The sequence below is a fragment of the Zophobas morio genome, unplaced genomic scaffold (genome assembly GCF_036711695.1).
Source record: "Zophobas morio isolate AGI-343-1 ecotype UQ-CSIRO unplaced genomic scaffold, CSIRO_AGI_Zmor_V1 ptg000010l, whole genome shotgun sequence".
Classification (NCBI taxonomy): Eukaryota; Metazoa; Arthropoda; class Insecta; order Coleoptera; family Tenebrionidae; genus Zophobas; species Zophobas morio.
In genome coordinates this window covers 7,492,673-7,512,043 of record NW_026972115.1, presented here as the reverse complement: position 1 = coordinate 7,512,043, position 19,371 = coordinate 7,492,673, and the positions used below count along the sequence as shown (strand labels likewise).

General features: G+C 37.3%; 1 protein-coding gene across 2 annotated transcripts; it reads left to right on the top strand.

Annotated features, from left to right (window-relative positions):
* The first annotated feature begins 186 nt into the window (after positions 1-186).
* Positions 187-19,206, top strand: LOC135126361 (serine/arginine repetitive matrix protein 1-like). 2 transcript variants are annotated; one of them, XM_064052358.1, is made up of 5 exons: positions 187-640; positions 10,439-10,482; positions 10,767-10,888; positions 13,102-13,320; positions 16,932-19,206. In XM_064052358.1, exons 2-5 carry the CDS (start codon positions 10,443-10,445, stop codon positions 19,044-19,046), a joined length of 2,496 nt encoding a protein of 831 aa, XP_063908428.1. In that variant the 5' UTR covers positions 187-640; positions 10,439-10,442; the 3' UTR covers positions 19,047-19,206. The 2 variants fall into 2 exon arrangements, with proteins under 2 accessions (XP_063908428.1, XP_063908429.1); XM_064052359.1 differs by having other exon boundaries at positions 194-281.
* Positions 19,207-19,371: the final 165 nt, after the last annotated feature.

Sequence of the window (19,371 nt, the reverse complement as noted above, 5' to 3'; positions counted from 1 at the left end):
CAGTTACAGGGCAACATTACATAAATCGCTCAGTGCGCACACGCCAATTAAACACACAGGGCCCTCTCATTAGGCTAAAAAGAGACAGCACCGTCCGTCATATCCCACCTTAGAAAGTAGAACTTGGCACCACGCTCTCAAGGCAGCGGCAAATCGGGTCCACACCGCCGCCGTCCGCGTAGAAAGTCCCAGACCGCATCGTCGCGACCGAGTAGCCACTAGCCCAAGAACTGAAAATCCGTCTTCACCTCTAGTCAGTTCAGTTGGATTGCTGCGGTCAGGTGAGATCCGAAGAGCACTGTCGTCGACGACGGTAATGGTTTACCCTTGTCAGAGCTACCGAAAAATCTGCCTTTTCTCGATTATCGGCCTGAAACTGCTGAAAATCGGCGTGTTCGCGATCCTGCCGTTCTCGATGCTGTCGGTCTGCCACTTCTTGAGGAAGCAGGCGCTGGGTTGTTTGCAGTGAAACGAAAATCGGAGTTCGGTGTGCTAGAGACTTTATGGTCATCTACTTGTGACCTACTTGGTGGATTTTGCAAGGGACGCTGGCCAGCCGTAACGAGTGATAAATGTGCAGTGAAATGCGTTAAATTTTCAGATTAATTAATTGGAAAACAGTTGTTCTAGTTAAACGCGGGTAAGTCGCATAATTAAGCCACTTCGGAGCGCGCAATGGTTTCACAATTGCGTTAGAACGTGCAAAAATCCCGCAATATACGAAAAGAATAAGTGTCGAGAGCGGCTGACATTTGCGTAAAAGTCAAAGTTCCACATTTATTTGTCAACTTTCGCTGAATATTAAGCCAGTAATTAAAATCACAATTATTGTAGATCTAACAGATGTGATCGCTAAACGTGAGTCCGCCGATTAAATGCATCGCCGTAAACCGATTTTCCTTTCTCTCGCAATTGTCATTCATTACTCCGTTCCGTGCTTTAATTTATGCATTTTTTTAACAACACACCTGTATAGGTGCGAGCATTTTTGCGACACGCCGAGACAAAAGCCATAAATAAAACCAAACCGCGACGCTTCATTTCAAATTCCACCCGAAAGCGAATTCGTGAGACTTTTTTTTATTTTAATCAAGGCAGTCCTCAATGTCACCTCCAGTTCCGTATTTTCGAATTCTTGCTGAAACCTCAACGACGAGAAGGACAATCGCCGGGCGATGACATCGGATTTTTTTAATTATTTTTCTTGGCAGCAGTCTCTTTTCACCGCTCGGTGGTAATCATAAAAAGTAATTGGCAATTTAAATCGGAGGAATTCTTAATTTTTGCTTGCTTTATTCGGCGGTTTCACCACGCTCTCAAAAATTCCTATTCCTACACTTCCTTGGGGACATTTTCAAAAAGCGATTTTCGCCGCCAATTCCCAAAACTGACGCGACGGAGAAACGTTGCTACGTAGTTTATCGGTCAATTTGAGAGAAATATGAGCTTTTAAAAGTATCTGAGCTGTTGATCATGTACTTCATTTGCATTTTGTTTAGAATTCATTAATACCAAGCTCCTATCTGATCGTTTGGCATAATCTACAAGTGTTTGATGACGTCAGGTAGTTGCCATGGCAACGGATAAGCGATCCAAGTGCTGGAAAGTGAAGCTTCCAATTTTCGTATGGGGTTGTTGGAGAAAATATTTTTGAAAACGAGTTTTTTTGGTTTTATTTTTTATCTCAAATGCATCTTTTTGAAATTGGCCAGAATTCTTTGAAATTCGCTGTAATTCTAATGTATTTTGTAATTTGCGAGAATTATTACTCGACTAGGTCGGAATTTTGGGGTGAAATTAGAATTATTTTGAATTCACTTAAATTAATGTAGTTCTGGAAGCATTTAAGATTAATTTGGAAGTGGAATTGAAATTATACTAAGCATACAAATTTTTTTAAACTTTATATACAGGGTGAGTCACTAAGTGTGCGGTCCACGATATCTCACTCATTCAGAGAGAGAGAGAGAGAAAAAAGTCAAAAAGCACACAAAGTTTAAATGAAACACCCTATATATTTTTACATATTCTCATTAACTTCTTCGTAAGCTTTATAACCACTGTTTATTTTTGAAATTACGATGCGACGTTACCACGTTATTCCAATTTTCTTAAATTTTTTAGGCAAATATAAAGATTCACAAAAATAATCGCAATAGAGTTATTTGTAAAACCTGTGTTACAGTATTTTGTAGAGGGATAAATAAAGATACGTGTACCAATTAAATCAAATTTTTATATATGGAGTGTTTATAAAAAATTCTAAAACATTACAATTTTCAATTGCTAAAAAATTTCAACAAAATTGGAATAACGTGCAACGTCACATCAGAATTTTACTACACTGTAATTGTAAAGCCTAAGAAGAGATCAGTACAAATATCTAAAAATATATATAGGGTGATTCATTAAAAATGTATAGTCCTCAAAGAATCGTACAATTTTGGTTTTTGCATATTTTTCTATTTTTAATAAATAATGACATATCGGGGAATGCGTGCTTAGTGACTCACCCTGTATGTACTTAATGATTTTTTGGAATTCTACCATGGGATAATTGAAATTAATTTGGGTATTTTTTACTTTTTTGGAAATCATCAGAATTCTCTCAAATTCGTTATAATTCTTATTAGATATCCGCAACTACTGCTATGTTTTTATTTTCACTTCCCTTGAGAGAATTGTGAGGCGAATTGTTTGGAATTTTGAGATTTTGTTGGAATATGTTTATAATTATAATTAGTGTTAGCTGTACTGGAATCTTTTGAGTTGTGTAACAATTTTTCTGGAGAAATTGATGCAACATTTTTCGTTTCATTGTTCTCCTTTGGCAGAACTATCATTGTTTAAAGTTTGGAGATTTTTTTTTTGAATTTTCAATTTTTGGAATCCTAACAACACGATTGCTACAATTTATATGAAGTTACAGAATTCTTTGGAATTTTCTACCAATTCTATAAAATTTGTTAATCTTTGACAGAATAATTCGAATAAGATCACTTCGAGATGCAAAACCAACGTTTATTGCCACCAAACCAGCCATTGCTTTGTTGCAAGTGGCTGTTCCAAAACCGCTTTTTTTTCATAATTAACAACAACTGTGGAATGCCACTTTCAATACCCCCCTGTACACGTGAAGGCGACCATTCTTTATCTTTCGGTAAACAATACCAAACCATGGACAGACAACAAAAATCCACTTCCTCATCTGTGGCAACATTATGGTCTTTAGAGGGCGTTGGCGAACGGCTTTACCCATGTGGAAAATGGTACGAAACGCGACTACCGCTATTAAAAAGCCGATCACCTTCACTTCGCGTCGAACAAACTTAAAAATTCGCTTGCAGCCACTCCTTTCTGCTTTTCATATTCCGAGCACAAGCACAACAGGTGCCTTTGCCGTTGCGACTCGATCTTAGATAAGCCAGAATTTCTTGGCCGACAATGTGTGAACTGCAAGTCAAATGGAAAGGTAATAATAGCGGTATTAGCGGCAGTTAACGCCGCTTTTCGTATTTGGCAAAAATTAGCGATTTCTTTATGCAATAAAGCGTGAATTGTTACGTAAGGCGAAGTGTGTTACCTTTGTAAGTAAACCGGAAAGTTAATGCTATAGGAAATTAGTTTAGCTTTTTATTATCGTCTTTGCATGATGTGGCCCGAAGACAATACGGATTTGACGCTTTAGTGGATCTCCCAGAGGATGTTGTGCGCGAATTCTATACGGAGGAAATGAGTGTTCAAATTTCGACTGCGGTGGAACTTGACCAACTTAGAGCGGTGGTAAAAATTTCAACAATGCCTATTTTGCCTTGTGTGCTATCTCGAGAAGAAATTATAATTACCGCCATTTGCATAATAGGTGCTAATTTTTCTGTTCTTGGAACTCGTGATTAATTCTTTGGACAAGGTTCCGTTTCTTTAATGACTTTTCTAAAATTAGCGAGATGTTCCCACAGACGTGAATAACACCATCAACAAGCCGGTTTATCGAAGAGGCGAATTTCTGGAAATGTTCGTTCAACCGGTGATGCATGGAACGAATGGATTTATGCAGATTAAGAGTCGTCGTTTGCTTGTATGGCCATTTAGATTCGGTTTTTCGTGGTATCGCGCTGGGTCAGACAATAAATTACACGAAGTAGCTACAATCCTTTGAAACACAAAGAAACAACTGATTTGGTAAGACAAATCGTTGACGAAAAGTGTGAAAAGTAACTGCTCTCGAACCGATCCCTGAATGACACCAACGAATGGCAATTTCAAGCTTCCTTATTATAAAATGAAAAATTTTAATGCAATCCTTCCTAGAACGTACAGTGCTTGCAGTAATTAATGCAAAGCGCTTTTTGTAATTACTCATAAAAAACCTTACATAAGTCAACCGCATAAATCAATAATTGTTGCATAATATCACCTTATTCTATTTATTCAATCTCAAGCTCAAAATGTACGCTTTCATAAAAATACGACTTTGGAAAGTGGCGGCTTTAAACACTTATCGCATACCTGACAGATCTCAATCTCAACAAACTTCTTAATTGTCTCACGATAGTCAAGGATACAACCACGAAAACAATACTCATACAAAAGCTAAATTATTTAAGCGGCGATCAAAACGGCGATTTCTGCTCTATTTCTTCGCGTGTTGATTGTAGGTATAATCCAGCGACAATTAACGAATAGCAAGAAAGTTTGAAGGTTACTGGAATAGAGCAAAAATAGCCTTAATTGATTTAATTGTGGCGATTTCACGATCGTCTGGAACACGAGTGACGTCAGTGCACGTCATCGTGTATCTAAATTAATTTAGCAAATTTTCGCCGATTACATTTACATTAAATCGTTCAAGTTGAATGTTATTAGTTATTACTTAGAATGTGGGAGCAACGCTCTTGTAAATATTCGCACAAGTACCGAAAAGTGAAACAAAATTTTTGAGCGATGTACATTTCCAGCTGAACGAGATCGGTGAAATTCAGTGGCGTGTCTTAAGATCATAAGAGGTTTTGTAAAATTTCTGTATCAAGGTAATGAGGGTTTCGAACGTGAGAAGTGCGAACTGGGTCACTAATGTATTGTTTATTCATCGAAATTTGTCGATAGTAAATAAATGTATTAATTTGGATCGGGCCAATTAACGAAATTTGAATAAATTAAGAGTTGTGTTGACGTGACGATGAAATTTGTGGAAAGTTGTGGTTGCGGCTTGTTATGTTTCGGTTGTAATTACTATTATTACTGTAAGTACTTGTAACAATCACGGGTAACATGACGGGAGAATAGTTCACATGAGCGAGTGTGGCAATCGCTTTTTTTGTGATAAGTGAAAAACGGAGCTGCTCTTGTTCGGGTTTGTTGTTCTAGAAAAGCGTTATTAAAACGCAAGAAACTGAAAGTTTGGGTTTATGAAACGAATTTAAATGAGTGGTAATGTGCAGTCGCAAACATCGCACTGGAACCTGATTTTTATTTATAGCGAGCTTTCTTAAATGTTGAAAATTAAAATTTCGTGCTAACAACATCTACAACGGTTTCGTACAAATGTCGAGGTTAAGTTAGGTGTAAAGTATTTAGATGAATTTTATTCATTCGTATTTTATTTGAATTATAAGGTGGTATGGTATTCCGACCGAGATTGCTGGCTTCTGTGTCCATAAAGACTTTATCTAAACATATTTGATTTGAGAAAATATTTTAATCATTCAAGATTTATCAGCTTCTTTCAAAAAATAAAACACCAGAGGCTCCCAAGAATCAACTTCTTTCAAAATAAAGCACTTAGGCTTCTGAAATTCTTTCAACATCTTTTAAAAATGAAATACCAAGGATCCCGAGATTCCTTCAGCTTCTTTCAAAAATAGAACGTCAGGTGTCTTCGAGTTTCGATTGTATCAACTTCTTCTAAAAGTAAAGTACCAATTCTGAAATTACTTAAACTTTTTTAAAAAATAAACCACGGAAGGTTCTTAGGATTCTTTGAATTTTTAAAAATAAACACCAAAGTTTCCGAGATTCTTTTAGCTTCGTCCAAAAATAAAACACCAGCAGTGTCCGAGATTCTTTCAACTTCTTCCAAGAATTAAACATTAGATTGATTTTAATTTTTCCACAAATAAAACATTAGCAGGCGCTCCTAAGACTTTTTGTCACGGTTTTATTTTACAACAATAAAAAAAATCACATAAAAGTCACTTTTGTTCGTTATAATCCCGAAATGTTTAATTATGCTCAGAAATATTTTTGGGGGTATCCTGCTTGGGATATTTCCACCTTTTTGTTTTGCTTTAAGTCGTTTTACCAATGTTAAATTCTTCGGCGCGACAACTATGACATCAACTACAGCAACATCTTCTTCACCTGCTAGGTAAACGCACGGATCAAATTCCGACGAGTTCATGCCTTGTTTTTGCAATTCTCTATCTAATTTATGAAGCCATAACTCTTTTAGTCTTTTTATTCGTAAAGTGTCTTTTATAAAAAACAAACTTGATTTAATCTTTTTTAGTCTTTTTAGTAACCACATATTTTAGTGTTTGCTATAGAAACATTTTCGGTTTGAAAAACCTGTCCTCCTCAAAGCTCTGCATTAAAGCTGCTGATATTCGTGATTTATGTCAACGACAACTCGATAAAACTTGTAATTTTTGGGTCGCATTTACCCACGACACCACTCCAAATTAATTTATACAGTCTTCTAAGTAGGTTCGATACTGCACCTCCAATGCCACAACTGCATTAATATTCACTGCCACCGCGTTTCGAAACCACCCAACAATACCCAGACCATAAAAGGCGTCCTAACGGAAACGTTGTGAGGAAATGAAATAACAAGTTCATTGCACGCAATTAATGCTTTTTCGTACATAAATCGGCTTATGTAAATCAATAATTGCACCCATTGACCAGTTTCTCGACGGAGAAAACACCCATCACTTGGTCCACTTGCATTCCTACCTCAAACAATACACTGTCTTCGTCGCCTCCCATCCGCTCCAACTTTTCTACTTTGCCAGTGTCGCAACTTGTCCCAAAACACGTACACCGGCAAATAAAAACGGCCCTCTCCTAGCACAGAAAGTAAAAGTTGTTTATTACTTCATTGCCACCGGTAAATCGGTGCACAAATCGGGCTAACACCTAAAATAAATAATAGTATGAGCGTACGACGCTTACGTAACGTGATGATGGATTGTCTACTTTGACTGTGGGCTAGAAATTGTGAATCATCACGTATCTCACCTATGGAGGAAGTATTTGGGTTAGAGCTTTTTGAAAAAAAAAAATTATCAGAAGTTGCTTTGTATCTTCAAATGTCAGAAGAATCTTTTCGTTGACATTTTCAAAACATCCGTTACAAGGATGTTCTTCCTCCGGGCGACGTGATAGTTTATGATTTAGCACGAGGTGTGTTAATTTAATATTTAAATGCACGTAATGAGAAATTGCTTGGTTTCAATTTTGCGTTATTACCAACTTGTGCTAAATTGCATAGCTCATTGAGAGTCATCCACGCTTACTTTAGTTTTCTAGTGCGTATGAAAACAGTGAAAATCTTCGTTCTGGTTGCGCTCTTTATATAACGAAAGAAATAAATAAGGAAATATAGAAGGGATAATTATTCGCATCGTGTGATTATTATATGCACAAGAAAGTCGCCGGATTGATGAAAAAATCCTTGCGCAAACCACGCACTTGTGATATTCTTGGTTTATGTAAATTAGCCCGTAATGAGGCACAGATCTTAGATAAATTGCACGATGTGTTTTTGTGGATGCTTTATAGGTCACGAATCACAAGTGTTATGGTTATATAAAGTCCCAGAAAGGTTAATTACTGGTCTGCCGTACAAAAGAATCCTGAATCCTTTTTTTTTATAGTCTGTGGAGGACTTTTCTAAGCTTATCTAATATTTTTGTGTACTAATTTTCGGTTTCAAAAATTTTGAAGTCTAAGTTGCTACCGAGAAAGCTAAGGGATTTTTAATTCGTTAGACAAATTTCCAATCGCCTAGGGCCTTGAGGTCATCTGGCTAACCTTTCTTTGTTCGGAAGAATCAAGATTTATTGATGGCGTTGACCTAGTGAGAAAAATGTTTGCTACTGTTGGGTGGGTTTTGTCAAAACAAATGGGGGGGGGGGGCTACTTTTTTCATATTCAAGTTAGGTGCTATGAAACTTCCAAAAAACAAAAATCTATATAGTACTTCCATAGTTTACGTTTGGGAAATAAAAATTAACTCTAATTAAACACCAGTGAGTGTGAATTTGACTTTGACATACAAATTTGCTATTATTTTTTAAATATATACATTTATTAAATTATACAACGATCCTTCACACATGACTAATAATAGCTCCACCATTTAGAAAAAATTGGTAGTGGAAATGATAAAGCTGTCTAAAAAAAGCAAAATGTGATATTCAAGCAAAAACAATTCAGACATGTTTAATAAATTACAATCAACATAACATAAATTACTTTTTAACTTATAAACAAAGTATATCCTGCGGCAGTTATGAAAATATGTTCAATAAATAGATTTTTTTCCTCAAGTTATGTAAGTCGTGCTAAATCAAAAATTTATAAATAATATACACAAACTCGTGTTCACATTTGAACTAGGTAATAGTCACACGTTCGGTTCTGAGTGCAGCAAAAGAAAGTTTAAATATTCCAAATGCATATTTGTCTGTGAGGAATGTTCAAAAAAATAGCCTCCGGAACGTGAATCTACAGTTCCGACAACCATTTCAAAACTGTTGAACCGGGAAGGTGGCAGATTGACGCCTAAATTGCAAAGGTTTGAGGAAAGACGTCGCTTGCGGGGGTTTTGGGTTTGTTCTAAAACAACAGTTAATTCCGTTATTGTCATTAATTAACCAAATGAGACAAGTTGAAGATATAAAAGTACAAGTCTAGATAGTGGATTTATTTTTGTGAATTTTTACAAACAAATTATAAAGTAATTTTATGCCTTGTTACTGCATCCTTTAAATAATAAGCAGGTGTTTTTTGTCAGAGTGAAGTAACAAATGTCGAAACACGTAATGGAATTACCGTATAATATATAATTCGTACGTGTTCTTAGGAGTGTGTTAATGTACTCTTAGCTCTGGGTCACAACAATATAATGTCTCATTTCGAATAACAGGAAAACATTTTAAACGGTATTAAATTTTAATATCATCCCGGATTATCTACAAACTTCAAAAAAGGCAAACCGTGGGTTTGAATCCGTTGGAACACCTACAGCTGAATAACACCTAAAAATAACTACCTGCGCTGTTATACAAGAAAACGTTGATTATATCTGCTTCGATTTTAAAGAAAAACTACCAAAACGAATTATAATTAATACATTACGCAATAAATCGGACAGATATTTGTAACGGTTCCTGCGAATTATGTCAACTAAAATTATTTCATAACGGTGCCAGCTAAAACAATGTACAAAAAATATTTGTTTTGGGCTGTCACGTAATGAGAGATATTTATGCATACGAGTTACAACAAATTATTTATTACCTACAATATGCACACTCAGGTTTTTTATGCATATTCAAACACGAAAAAATTTCTACAAACAGTTTACATAATTTGCCAAAACGTGCTTAATTCATTGCAAAACTTTATTGTGATATAAACAAATTAAGAATTCACGTTTTCCTTGTCCCGCTGGAAAATGATCGCTAGTAATCTCAAAAAGGTGACAGAAAGAAGAACCAGTCTGACATTAGTAAAAGTTAAACGTGACCGACCATCTTCTATTCTGCATTTACTTTTTTAATAGGTCGGGGCCAGCTTGTGCAATAATGCATTTTAGCACTCGAGTATGTGCAACATTTTTGTACAAACCCTTGAACGTCTCCAAAACTTTATAGCGGTGCCCCTCTTGAATAATAAAACAACCGTTTCTAGTCCCCATTATTCAAATAAGTTGTCAGTCTGCCAGTAAAATATTTCAATAAAAAAGTCAAGCCGACCGTTACGTTCCTCAAATTAAATCCTAGCTTCTTTAATTAAATAATTCCAATTTGTGAATGCGTTAATGGCGCCTTAAAAGCGAGATTTTCCCTTTCACTGTTAACGCCGACTTTATGCACTTAATCTCGTGCATGGTCCAGATTTAATAACCTTAATTTTTTCAGCGAAACGTAATTTACACGTTAACAACCTCCGCACAAATCCTGTCGTTCACCACTCCTTGATATCAAGCTGAAAATATTCTGGTATTTAAGTAATGGACTAGTAACGATGCGAATAATTGCGAAGTTCACGATCTTCGTGAAGATGAAACCCATTTTGAGGATTTCTAAAGATTTATTATTAATTCATGAATTAAACGCTGGATAATTGCATAATGCGGCTATTACATACAGAATTAATCAACTCGAGAGCGTTGAGCAAGGCTTTAATATCGTTTGTGTTGTTTCAGGAGGATGAAAAGGCCGCCTGGGATCTGGATACTACTGTCGGCAGGTATGTGGGACACACTGTATATTCAGCTTCATTTTTAAAAACTCATAATATTAAATTTTCTGGTAAACGGACTTTCCATTTTGTTCGACGTGTACTCTGTCCACTTTACTTTTACTGGGATCGTGCTCCGACCTGCTACTTACCATTCTAAAACAGACTAAGAAAGTCACATTTACGGTTTCAGGAGTCAAAAAACCGCGTTTTCTTCTTTCCAAGAACCCATAATCTCGACCTTCACCCACATTCTCGTACATTTTTCCCGCTAATGATCTTTTTCTCGCTAGGTGTTCTTTGGTTGAGTCTGCAAGACGTCTATGGAATCAGGGCGACGGCGCTGATTTTCGGCAAATCCACGACGACGACGACCACCACGGAAGCCTCGTCGTCCGAATCTTCGTCAGATGAGGTCAGTGGAAAGTATAAATTCCGATTTTGAAAAAATCGAAACCTTGGCATTAGGACTTGTGTATTAAATCACAGCTCTAAGGAAGAGAGGCGCATAAATGTCAGAAAAATAAATTAATCAAACGACTTTCTTGTAGGTTAAAAAGATATAAGTCGTTATTTATAGTTGCGGGGAACGAAAGAAGTTTTGTAAATACGGCAACGGCAATGACATCAGTGCTGAAAGCGGTTTGGTAAATTGCTTGCTGAAAACCAAAAAAGTGCGACGAAATGTAAAAACACCTTGAGTGTCGAATGTAATTAAGTGTGTTCGGTTTCGACATCTATTAATATTGTCAATAGCCTTGCGAGGCGACTTGAAGATGGGTTTTCTCTTTAAACAGCTCATTGAATTGCATTATGTTTTGAGGTTTACAATGCTAAACGAATTAAAGTGAAAATGATGTTTGCAGCGCCTGTCAATAATTAAAATCATCTGGATCTCCGGTTTTAAATTTATTATGCAGACAACTTTTACGCAGCGGAATAGAAACGTTTTCGCGAAATTTATAAACAACCATTTTTAGCGATGAAAACTCTTTAAATATTTGCAGTTTCGTCATATTTGTATTGAAAACTGACCACTGATTGATTATACTATGCTCATGTGACACACGATTTTCAGACTACCTGGAGTGCTTTAAGTTTAAAGCGAAATAAGAGCTAAACAAACGTGTGAAACTTACATTTTGGGACTTTCGGTGCATAATAGGTTTCTAAAAATCTAGAATACACCATTAAAAACGATTTAAAGCTTTCAGCCGAACCATAAACATTTCATTTAAATCAATTCCCAAACACTTAATAAGCGAGATAACTTAAAAATTTACATTTTATCAAAACACATATTAAAAATAAAAGCAACCATTATAGAGAAACAACAGAACCAGTTTCTTCACTTTCCCATCCACCCCCATAAATTATAAAAGAAAGTCAAACACTTAAAATTCATAATAAACCATTCAACAGCCCATTGTATTTTGAGAACTTATTATTATCTAATGATTATAAAATAAAAAATTCATTTCCCCAAAACAATTCGCATTTGCATATTGGCAACGCGAAACCCATGAATAATACGGAAATGCGTTTTTTCCTCTCACACAATGGAGGAAGAACCCACGCCGTTCTTTATTCACAAAATTAATTAGCTGTCTCCGGAATATTCCGTGCCGAAGCTTTTTAATCCACGAGGATAAATCTGCGAGATGTCACAATACAGAAAGAGAATTATTGTTCGACAGATCAACTCGACTCGACCCGTGTCAAATTTTGACATCATTTAATTAGTTTTCAACACAAATTTAAAGTCTGAAATGTTACCACCAAATTCGAATCCTTGTAAACCCACCAAATTCATGGACGTGTACAAACTTGCGAAGAAAATTTTCGGCGAAAAGTGGAAGGTTTCGGAAGAGTTGAAGTACTACCAGGAAGCTTGTGACCCGCCTCCCATGAACTTGGATTTTATAAGAGAGGAAAATGAATATATCAGTGTCGACGAAGAACTGAGAGTGTAAACCTCACGTGTAACTCAATAAAAACGTTGATTTTTTTCTAAATTCCATCACAAACGCACCTACATGAACGTTTAGAACCCATTAAAATAATCTACTCTCCATGGTACTATAAATTCAAGGTTTTTCATTTCACTTTCATTTAGCCACAAGTGAAATACCAAAACAAAACCACTCGCAGATAATGACAATTAAAAAAGCAAGCATGGAAAAACGACAGTAAATACTCAAATTTCTTTGTTAATTACTATCGTGGCGCAGCGACCATAAAATGAGTGTTTTATTTTAGACATTTAACAGTCGTTACATAAGGATTTTTTTCTAAGACTGTATTTTCAAGTAATCTTGTCGTCCTTGCCGAAGACAAACTACACTAATACGCCACGCCAAATGTCGAAATTGACCATTAAATTCAAAATTATAATTAAATTCGGAACGAACTCATTAACGCTGCCGTTAAGGTCTGCGTTTATCCTTTTAATAATAATTATAAAAGAATTTCGTTGCGGTCTACATGGCGGACTTTCTATTATTCTTGGCTTTACATATCGTCTCGGGTGCGTTTTATTGGAGGCATACACGCGTTTCATGCGATTATGCTCTAAAGCAGGTTTCTGCTGACCTTCGGATTATTTATTACCGAGATTTATCTTTCCAGACTGCAACAGAAGCGAGCACTGAAGCCTCCAACGTGACCAAACCGACCCTCACGGGAATCCCCCAACTGGACTACATATGGGACCCCAACTTGCCCAAAGAACTCAACGGTTATAACCTGTCCGAATACCCCTTCTACGAGAGGGTGCCCGAAGATATAGACTTCAAGTGTGACGGGCTGCATGATGGGTTCTACGCAAGTGTTCCTCACAAATGTCAGGTATATTATAGAACTCGATTATTTTTTTGTATTTTTCGACTTTTCAATTTTTCGATTTTTAAAATTTTTGAATTTCCAATTTTTTGGTCTTTGAATTTTCGATATTTGAGTTTTGGGATTTCTCGATTTTTGAAAATGTATTTTGGTTTTTCAATTTTTCGATTTTCTTATTTTTTGTGTTTCTGAGTTTTCGATTTTAAAATTTTTCCATTTTTGGGAAAAAATTTTGATGTTTTGGTTTTCTCAAATCTCAATTTGTCGACTTTTTGATGTTTCTACTTCTAGATCTATCGGTTTTTCAGTTTATCAATTCTTCAGTTTTCGATTTTCAAGGCTTTTGATTTTTAAAATTTTTCGTTTTTCTATTTTTCGAAAAATTGAAAATTTCGCTGTTTCAGTTTTGGGACATTTCAAGTCATCTATTCTTCAGTTTTTCTTTGGGTTTTTCAATATTTCGATTTTTTGTTTTAATTTCTCAATTTTTAGAATTTCGACTTTTAAAATTTTTCGAATTTTTAAATTTTAAGTTTTTCAATTTTTTGAAATTTCGATTAAAAATCTTTCGACTTTCCGGTTTTTCAATTTTTCGATTTTTGAAGTTTTTAAAGGAATGAACTAAAGTCTAACTCCACGTTAACCCCCACTTAGTGTAATTCGCATCCGCAGACATCTCTAAAATTTTTGATTTTCCAATTTCTCAATTTTTCGGTTTATCCAGATTTCTATGTTTCAATTTTTCGGTTGTTTAGTTTCCGAATTTTTCACTTTTCGTGTTTATTGAAACAGATATTGTAATGGCGATTTCAGATTTGCACCTGATTATCTACAATTTGACACGAATTTTCGGTCGATTGATCCGATTTTAACCATTTTTTGAAAAATTTTTGAAAATTTTGACATCATATTTTGCCTTTATTTTGACAGATGTCGTGAAGGCGACTTCGGATCTGTAACTGGCGGAAGATTATCTACAAATTGATACCAATTTTCGGTTGATTGAATTCATTTTAGCCATTTTTTGGGAAAATTTTTGGAAATTTTGAATTCACTTTTCGTATTTCTTGGGACAGATCTCGTGACGGCGGTTTCAGATTTGTAACTCGCGTAACATTGTATACAATTTGACACCAATTTTCACTCGATTGAACCCATTCATTTTAGCCACTTTTTTGGAAAATTTTTGGAAATTTTGAATTCACTTTCCGAGTTTATTGGAACAGATATCGTAATACCGATTTCAGATTCGTGACTGGCGGAAAATTATTCACAATTTGACACCAATTTTCTGTCGATTGATCCTATTTTAACCATTTTTTTGGAAACATTTTGAAAATTTTGGAATCATATTTTACCTTTATTTCGACAGATGTCGTGAAAGTGATTTCGGATTTGTAACTGGTGGAAAATTATCTACAAATTGACATCAATTTTCAGTCGTTTGAACCAATTTTAACCATTTTTTTTTTTGGAAAATTTTTGAAAATTCTGGGCACTTTTATTTTAATAGACGTCGTGAAGGCGATTTCGGATTTGTAATTAGCGTTAGATCATCCACAATTTAACACCAAGGTCCGATATTAAATTTTGAAGTAAAAATCTTTTAAATTTCGAAGTCTGGAATTTTGGAAAACGAAAATTGAAATGAATGAAAATAATTTATCCGTCAGGATCGTGATCGAAATAACTATAGCAATATTTTGTTGCTGTCGATTCTCAGAAAATGCTGTAGCTTTGCAAACACGCTCAGGCAACTCTAAAACGTGAAAAATTTGTTAAAATCTCGGCTCTAAAACTGTACTTCATTGCACCATAACTGTAAAGCTCGTCCGCCGCGATAAATAACCATGCACTGCTCCTCTTATTATGCGACACGCTTGCTCCCCTCAAAAATGCGGCATTTTTACACCTGCTTTCTAATATATGCTAAGGTTGAAGATTCCGAAGGCCTTGTTGCAATTTTCCAGCAAATCCAGCGTTACGAAATCGGCGCCTCGCTCCGGTCAGATCGTATCTCGCCAACGCTTCGTTAAAACGCCTTTGATAAAAATCTCGAGGTAACTGAACCACAATTGTCACTAAAATCGACCTTGCGAGTTTTATCGTTCGATTATAATTCACTTTCACTCCGACAGTGAAATTGTTATGGTAAGTTACAGTCGAGCACCGCGTCGCTTTTTGTTCTTTACAAAATAAACGAGCGATAAATGGAAATTTCTACATAAAATTGACAAAGCGCCGAGATAGTCCGACGTGCATGCGAATGCCTTGTCACAATTAAGTTAGGCGTGTAATACACGGTGTAGGAGGCTATCTGTGCGATAGGAGCATGCTAAAATAGCGGAAACCGCATCAAAAACACTCATACCATAAAACGATTACCTTCGTTCGGAATTTTAATTTGGAAACGACGTGACTGGTTACTTAAACCTGTTACGCAGAACAACGGCGAGCGATTTTGACATTTCAATTTAACCTGTGTCCAACAAAACAAATTAACATAAGCGAGCTGTAAAGTATACTTATGGAAATGAGGCGACGCTAATTTTATGTTCCGATTCGAATATTTCAAGCACTAGAGATAAAAGCTTTAGCTGATGGAGAGCTAGATTCGGATTCCGGAAACGGAGGCGTTATGTTTCCAGGTGTTTTTTGGTAAAATTTGATGCAACGAGTGCGCATTGCCGCATATTCGCCATACTTGGATTTGGTTTGTGCAATTTATGGCCAGAAATGATCTACAACTGCCGGAACAAATCAGAGTGATTAATTGTATGTATTAGTTAGGTAAAATATCGCGATTATTCAAAAGCGGAACTGAGTGGGGCACTTTTATGTCACTTTCCACGGGTTCTGGGTGAACAATGCGAATGTTGACGTGAAATTGTACTTTGTGGAGAAATAATATGCAATTTGCGTTAAGGTGACAGCATGAGAAGACTTCGGACTCGACGCACGTATTGCTATGAAAAGGAAGTACTAAATCTTGAATGGGAAGAGTTGGGTTGTGTAAAATTAACTGAAATAGTAAGACATCGAAAATTTGTCTGTTTTAATTCTTGTACGATGAAAATGTGCATATTTTTTCATAGAAACGATTTCATTTACCTAGACACATTTATATTTATTTAATAACCTAGGTCGTTCTACATATTGATGGCAGAAAAATGAGCACATCTACGTATGTCTGCTTGGAACGGTTGCAACACACGGCCTCAAGGAATCTGCCCTTGACATTAAGAAATTCCCGCTTCGCAAATTCGTATCATGCGGTTCGAAATAACCCAGTCCGCCTAAAACCCAGCCTGATTGACATTTCGCTACGTTGTCTTCCAATAAATCATTGCGAAACCTCCATAAAAGCGCAAAATAATACACCCAACCAAATCAAATATTGTGCAAAGTAATACCATTGGAGCAACTCAACATTTTTCACTTTTTTTCTGCTACCGTTACACACTTAACAAATTTCATGCCCACTTAAGAAACGCGATATGTCAAACTTTCGTTTTATCCAGTTATGTAAGTAAATGTCTGGTCTTTTACGGTTGCAACACAACTATACCATGTTTAACATTCGATTATCGACTGATCAAGGTCGCATTTCGTTGCAGGTGTATCATCACTGCCTTTTCGGAACCAGGTACGACTTCTTGTGCGCGAACTACACGGCCTTCGACCAGAAGACTTTTATTTGTCACTTCGTCTCGGAGGTGGACTGCGTCAATTCGAAGAAGTACTGGCACAGGAACGACGCTTTGTACCAGGCGGCCTCCACTACTACCGTGAAACCGTTGGTGGTGTATACGCACACGCCACCAGCGCAACCGCATCCGGTGGCGGCAGCGCCGGCACCGGCGGCCGCCAGTCCGCGAAGGCCGGGAGGGAGGCGGCGACCGTTGAGGAGGAGGCGGCCGCAGTACGACTACTACGAGTACGACGACGAATATGAGGATTACTACGAGGAAAGGCCGAGAGTGGAGAGGAGGAGGAAGAGGCCGCGACCTAGACCCAGGCCTGTGTATGACGACGATGACGAAGAGTACGAAGACGAGAGGTACGAAAGAAGGGGTTCTGGTAGGCGAGACGAAGACAGGAATAGAAAGACATACGACAGGAGAGGATCTGACGATCGAAGAGATCGAAGGAGGAACAAGGACCGACGGAAGTACGAAGATGAAGACAAACTCGAAGACGACGATAAGTTCGAAGACGAAAGAAAATCGGACAAGAGAGGAGGGGATCGCAGGTACCACAAAAGGCGACCGGTTGATGACTTCGACGACGAAGAAGACGATAGAAGGAGGAATCGACCCAAAGGAGGCTCCAGGAGACCGATTGAAGACGACTACGAAGAAGAAGAAGTGTCTCACAGTGATAAACCTTCAGATGAAAAAACCATGATTAAGCCTACTAGTGGTAGTTCGATTTTTGATAGGCCGAGAGCGGCTCCTAGGATTAAACCGCCTGTGCCTAAGAGCGAAGCGAGTAAATATGCTTACAAGCCTGTTGCGTCTACGAAAGCGACACCTGTGGCTGAAGATGAAGAGTACTACGACGACTACGAAGACGAGCCACCTGCAAAAAGTCACCGCAAGTCGGAGATGAGTGATTCCAGGAGACACTCCTCAACCAGACACGAAGAAGAAAGGGATACAAGAAAGCAACTTTCGTCAGCTTCGAGACAAAGAACGTCGCAGTCGTCTAGAGAAGACAGTTACGAAGAAGAAGCACCCAGAAGACCGTACAAACCAAAGTATGGTTCGCACCACCGAGAAAGACCGAGGGCGACCCCAAGTAACAAAAAGTCGCCTCCTGTTGACGACTACTACGACGACTACGAAGAAGAAGTGAGTAAAGAAAGTTCAAGATCGGAGACTACAGTTTTAGAAAAACAAAAATCGAAGTCTACTACGTCTACCACGACCACTACGACCACCACGACGACCACTACTACGACGACGACACCCAAGCCAACTACAACAACGACAACCCCGAAGCCTACTACAACCGCTCCCAAAGATATAAGACCGGAAACTATAGTGCGCATAGTTAAAAGACCTTTCCTGCCAAGCAGAGGAGGTAATCCGTACTCGCCCCGTGGTCTTCAACCTGTAGGTGCTAAAGCCCTTGATAAGAAACCAGAAAATAAAGAAAGCCCAGAACCAGAGGACGAAACCTTGGAGTTAAAGCCGATTTTTAAAACGTCTCCAGTTATTATAAAGATGCCCCATCGCCAGAAGTATGCTCAGCCGCAGACGGAAACTCACGAGGAAATTAAGTCCGTGCCTGCTAAGCCCCAGCTTCCACCAAGACCGACTTTTAAACCTAACAAGGAATACTCAGGTCCACGTACGACGCAGAAACCGAAACTACCGGACCACGACCCTTTGGATATAGAAGAAGACGAGTATGATGTTACTCTGAATGATGCTCTCAACCCCACACTGCCTAATTTACCGGTTCGGGGGTACCCGACTGGATTTAGCTCTGCGAATGATTACAGCTACAATACTTTCCAGAGGCCTAGATATGTTCTTGAAGAAGCAGCGAATACTAACTACTATCAAGCTAAGCCTGTGAGACAGAGGTATGAGGCTGTTTCGTATAATAATAATCCACAAGATCATTTGGTGAACTCTGATGCGGAATTCAAGGGGCAGTATAGTACAATCAATAGGGAAAGTTACAGGCCAAGGGTGACGCAAGCCTACTACACGAGATTTTAATTCTTCGAGCCATATTCTAGGTAGACTAAAATTGTATGTTATATTTAATTTTTATGTAAAGCTAGTTAAGCAAATTATGGTTGTGTAAATTATGTTGACTATTTAAGACAATACTGTGTAAAATACTCGTACTTTAAAATAAAAATTTGTAAAAAAATGATACATGGAAACTATGTTTGGAGTTGTAGGTACGTATTACTACGAATGTTGCCAGAAAACCTAAAAAGGGTTGAATATATGGACTTTATGAGTATTTAACACTCCACAACTTAAAATCTTCCAATGGAAGTATTCACAGTGTGATTATACATAAATGATACCTACC

Coding starts and splice junctions, on each gene's coding strand:
- LOC135126361 (XM_064052358.1), top strand. CDS start 10,443: ATGAAAAGGCCGCCTGGGATCTGGATACTACTGTCGGCAG. Junction 10,483..10,766: donor CTGGATACTACTGTCGGCAG/GTATGTGGGACA, acceptor TTTTCTCGCTAG/GTGTTCTTTGGTTGAGTCTG. Junction 13,321..16,931: donor GTGTTCCTCACAAATGTCAG/GTATATTATAGA, acceptor ATTTCGTTGCAG/GTGTATCATCACTGCCTTTT.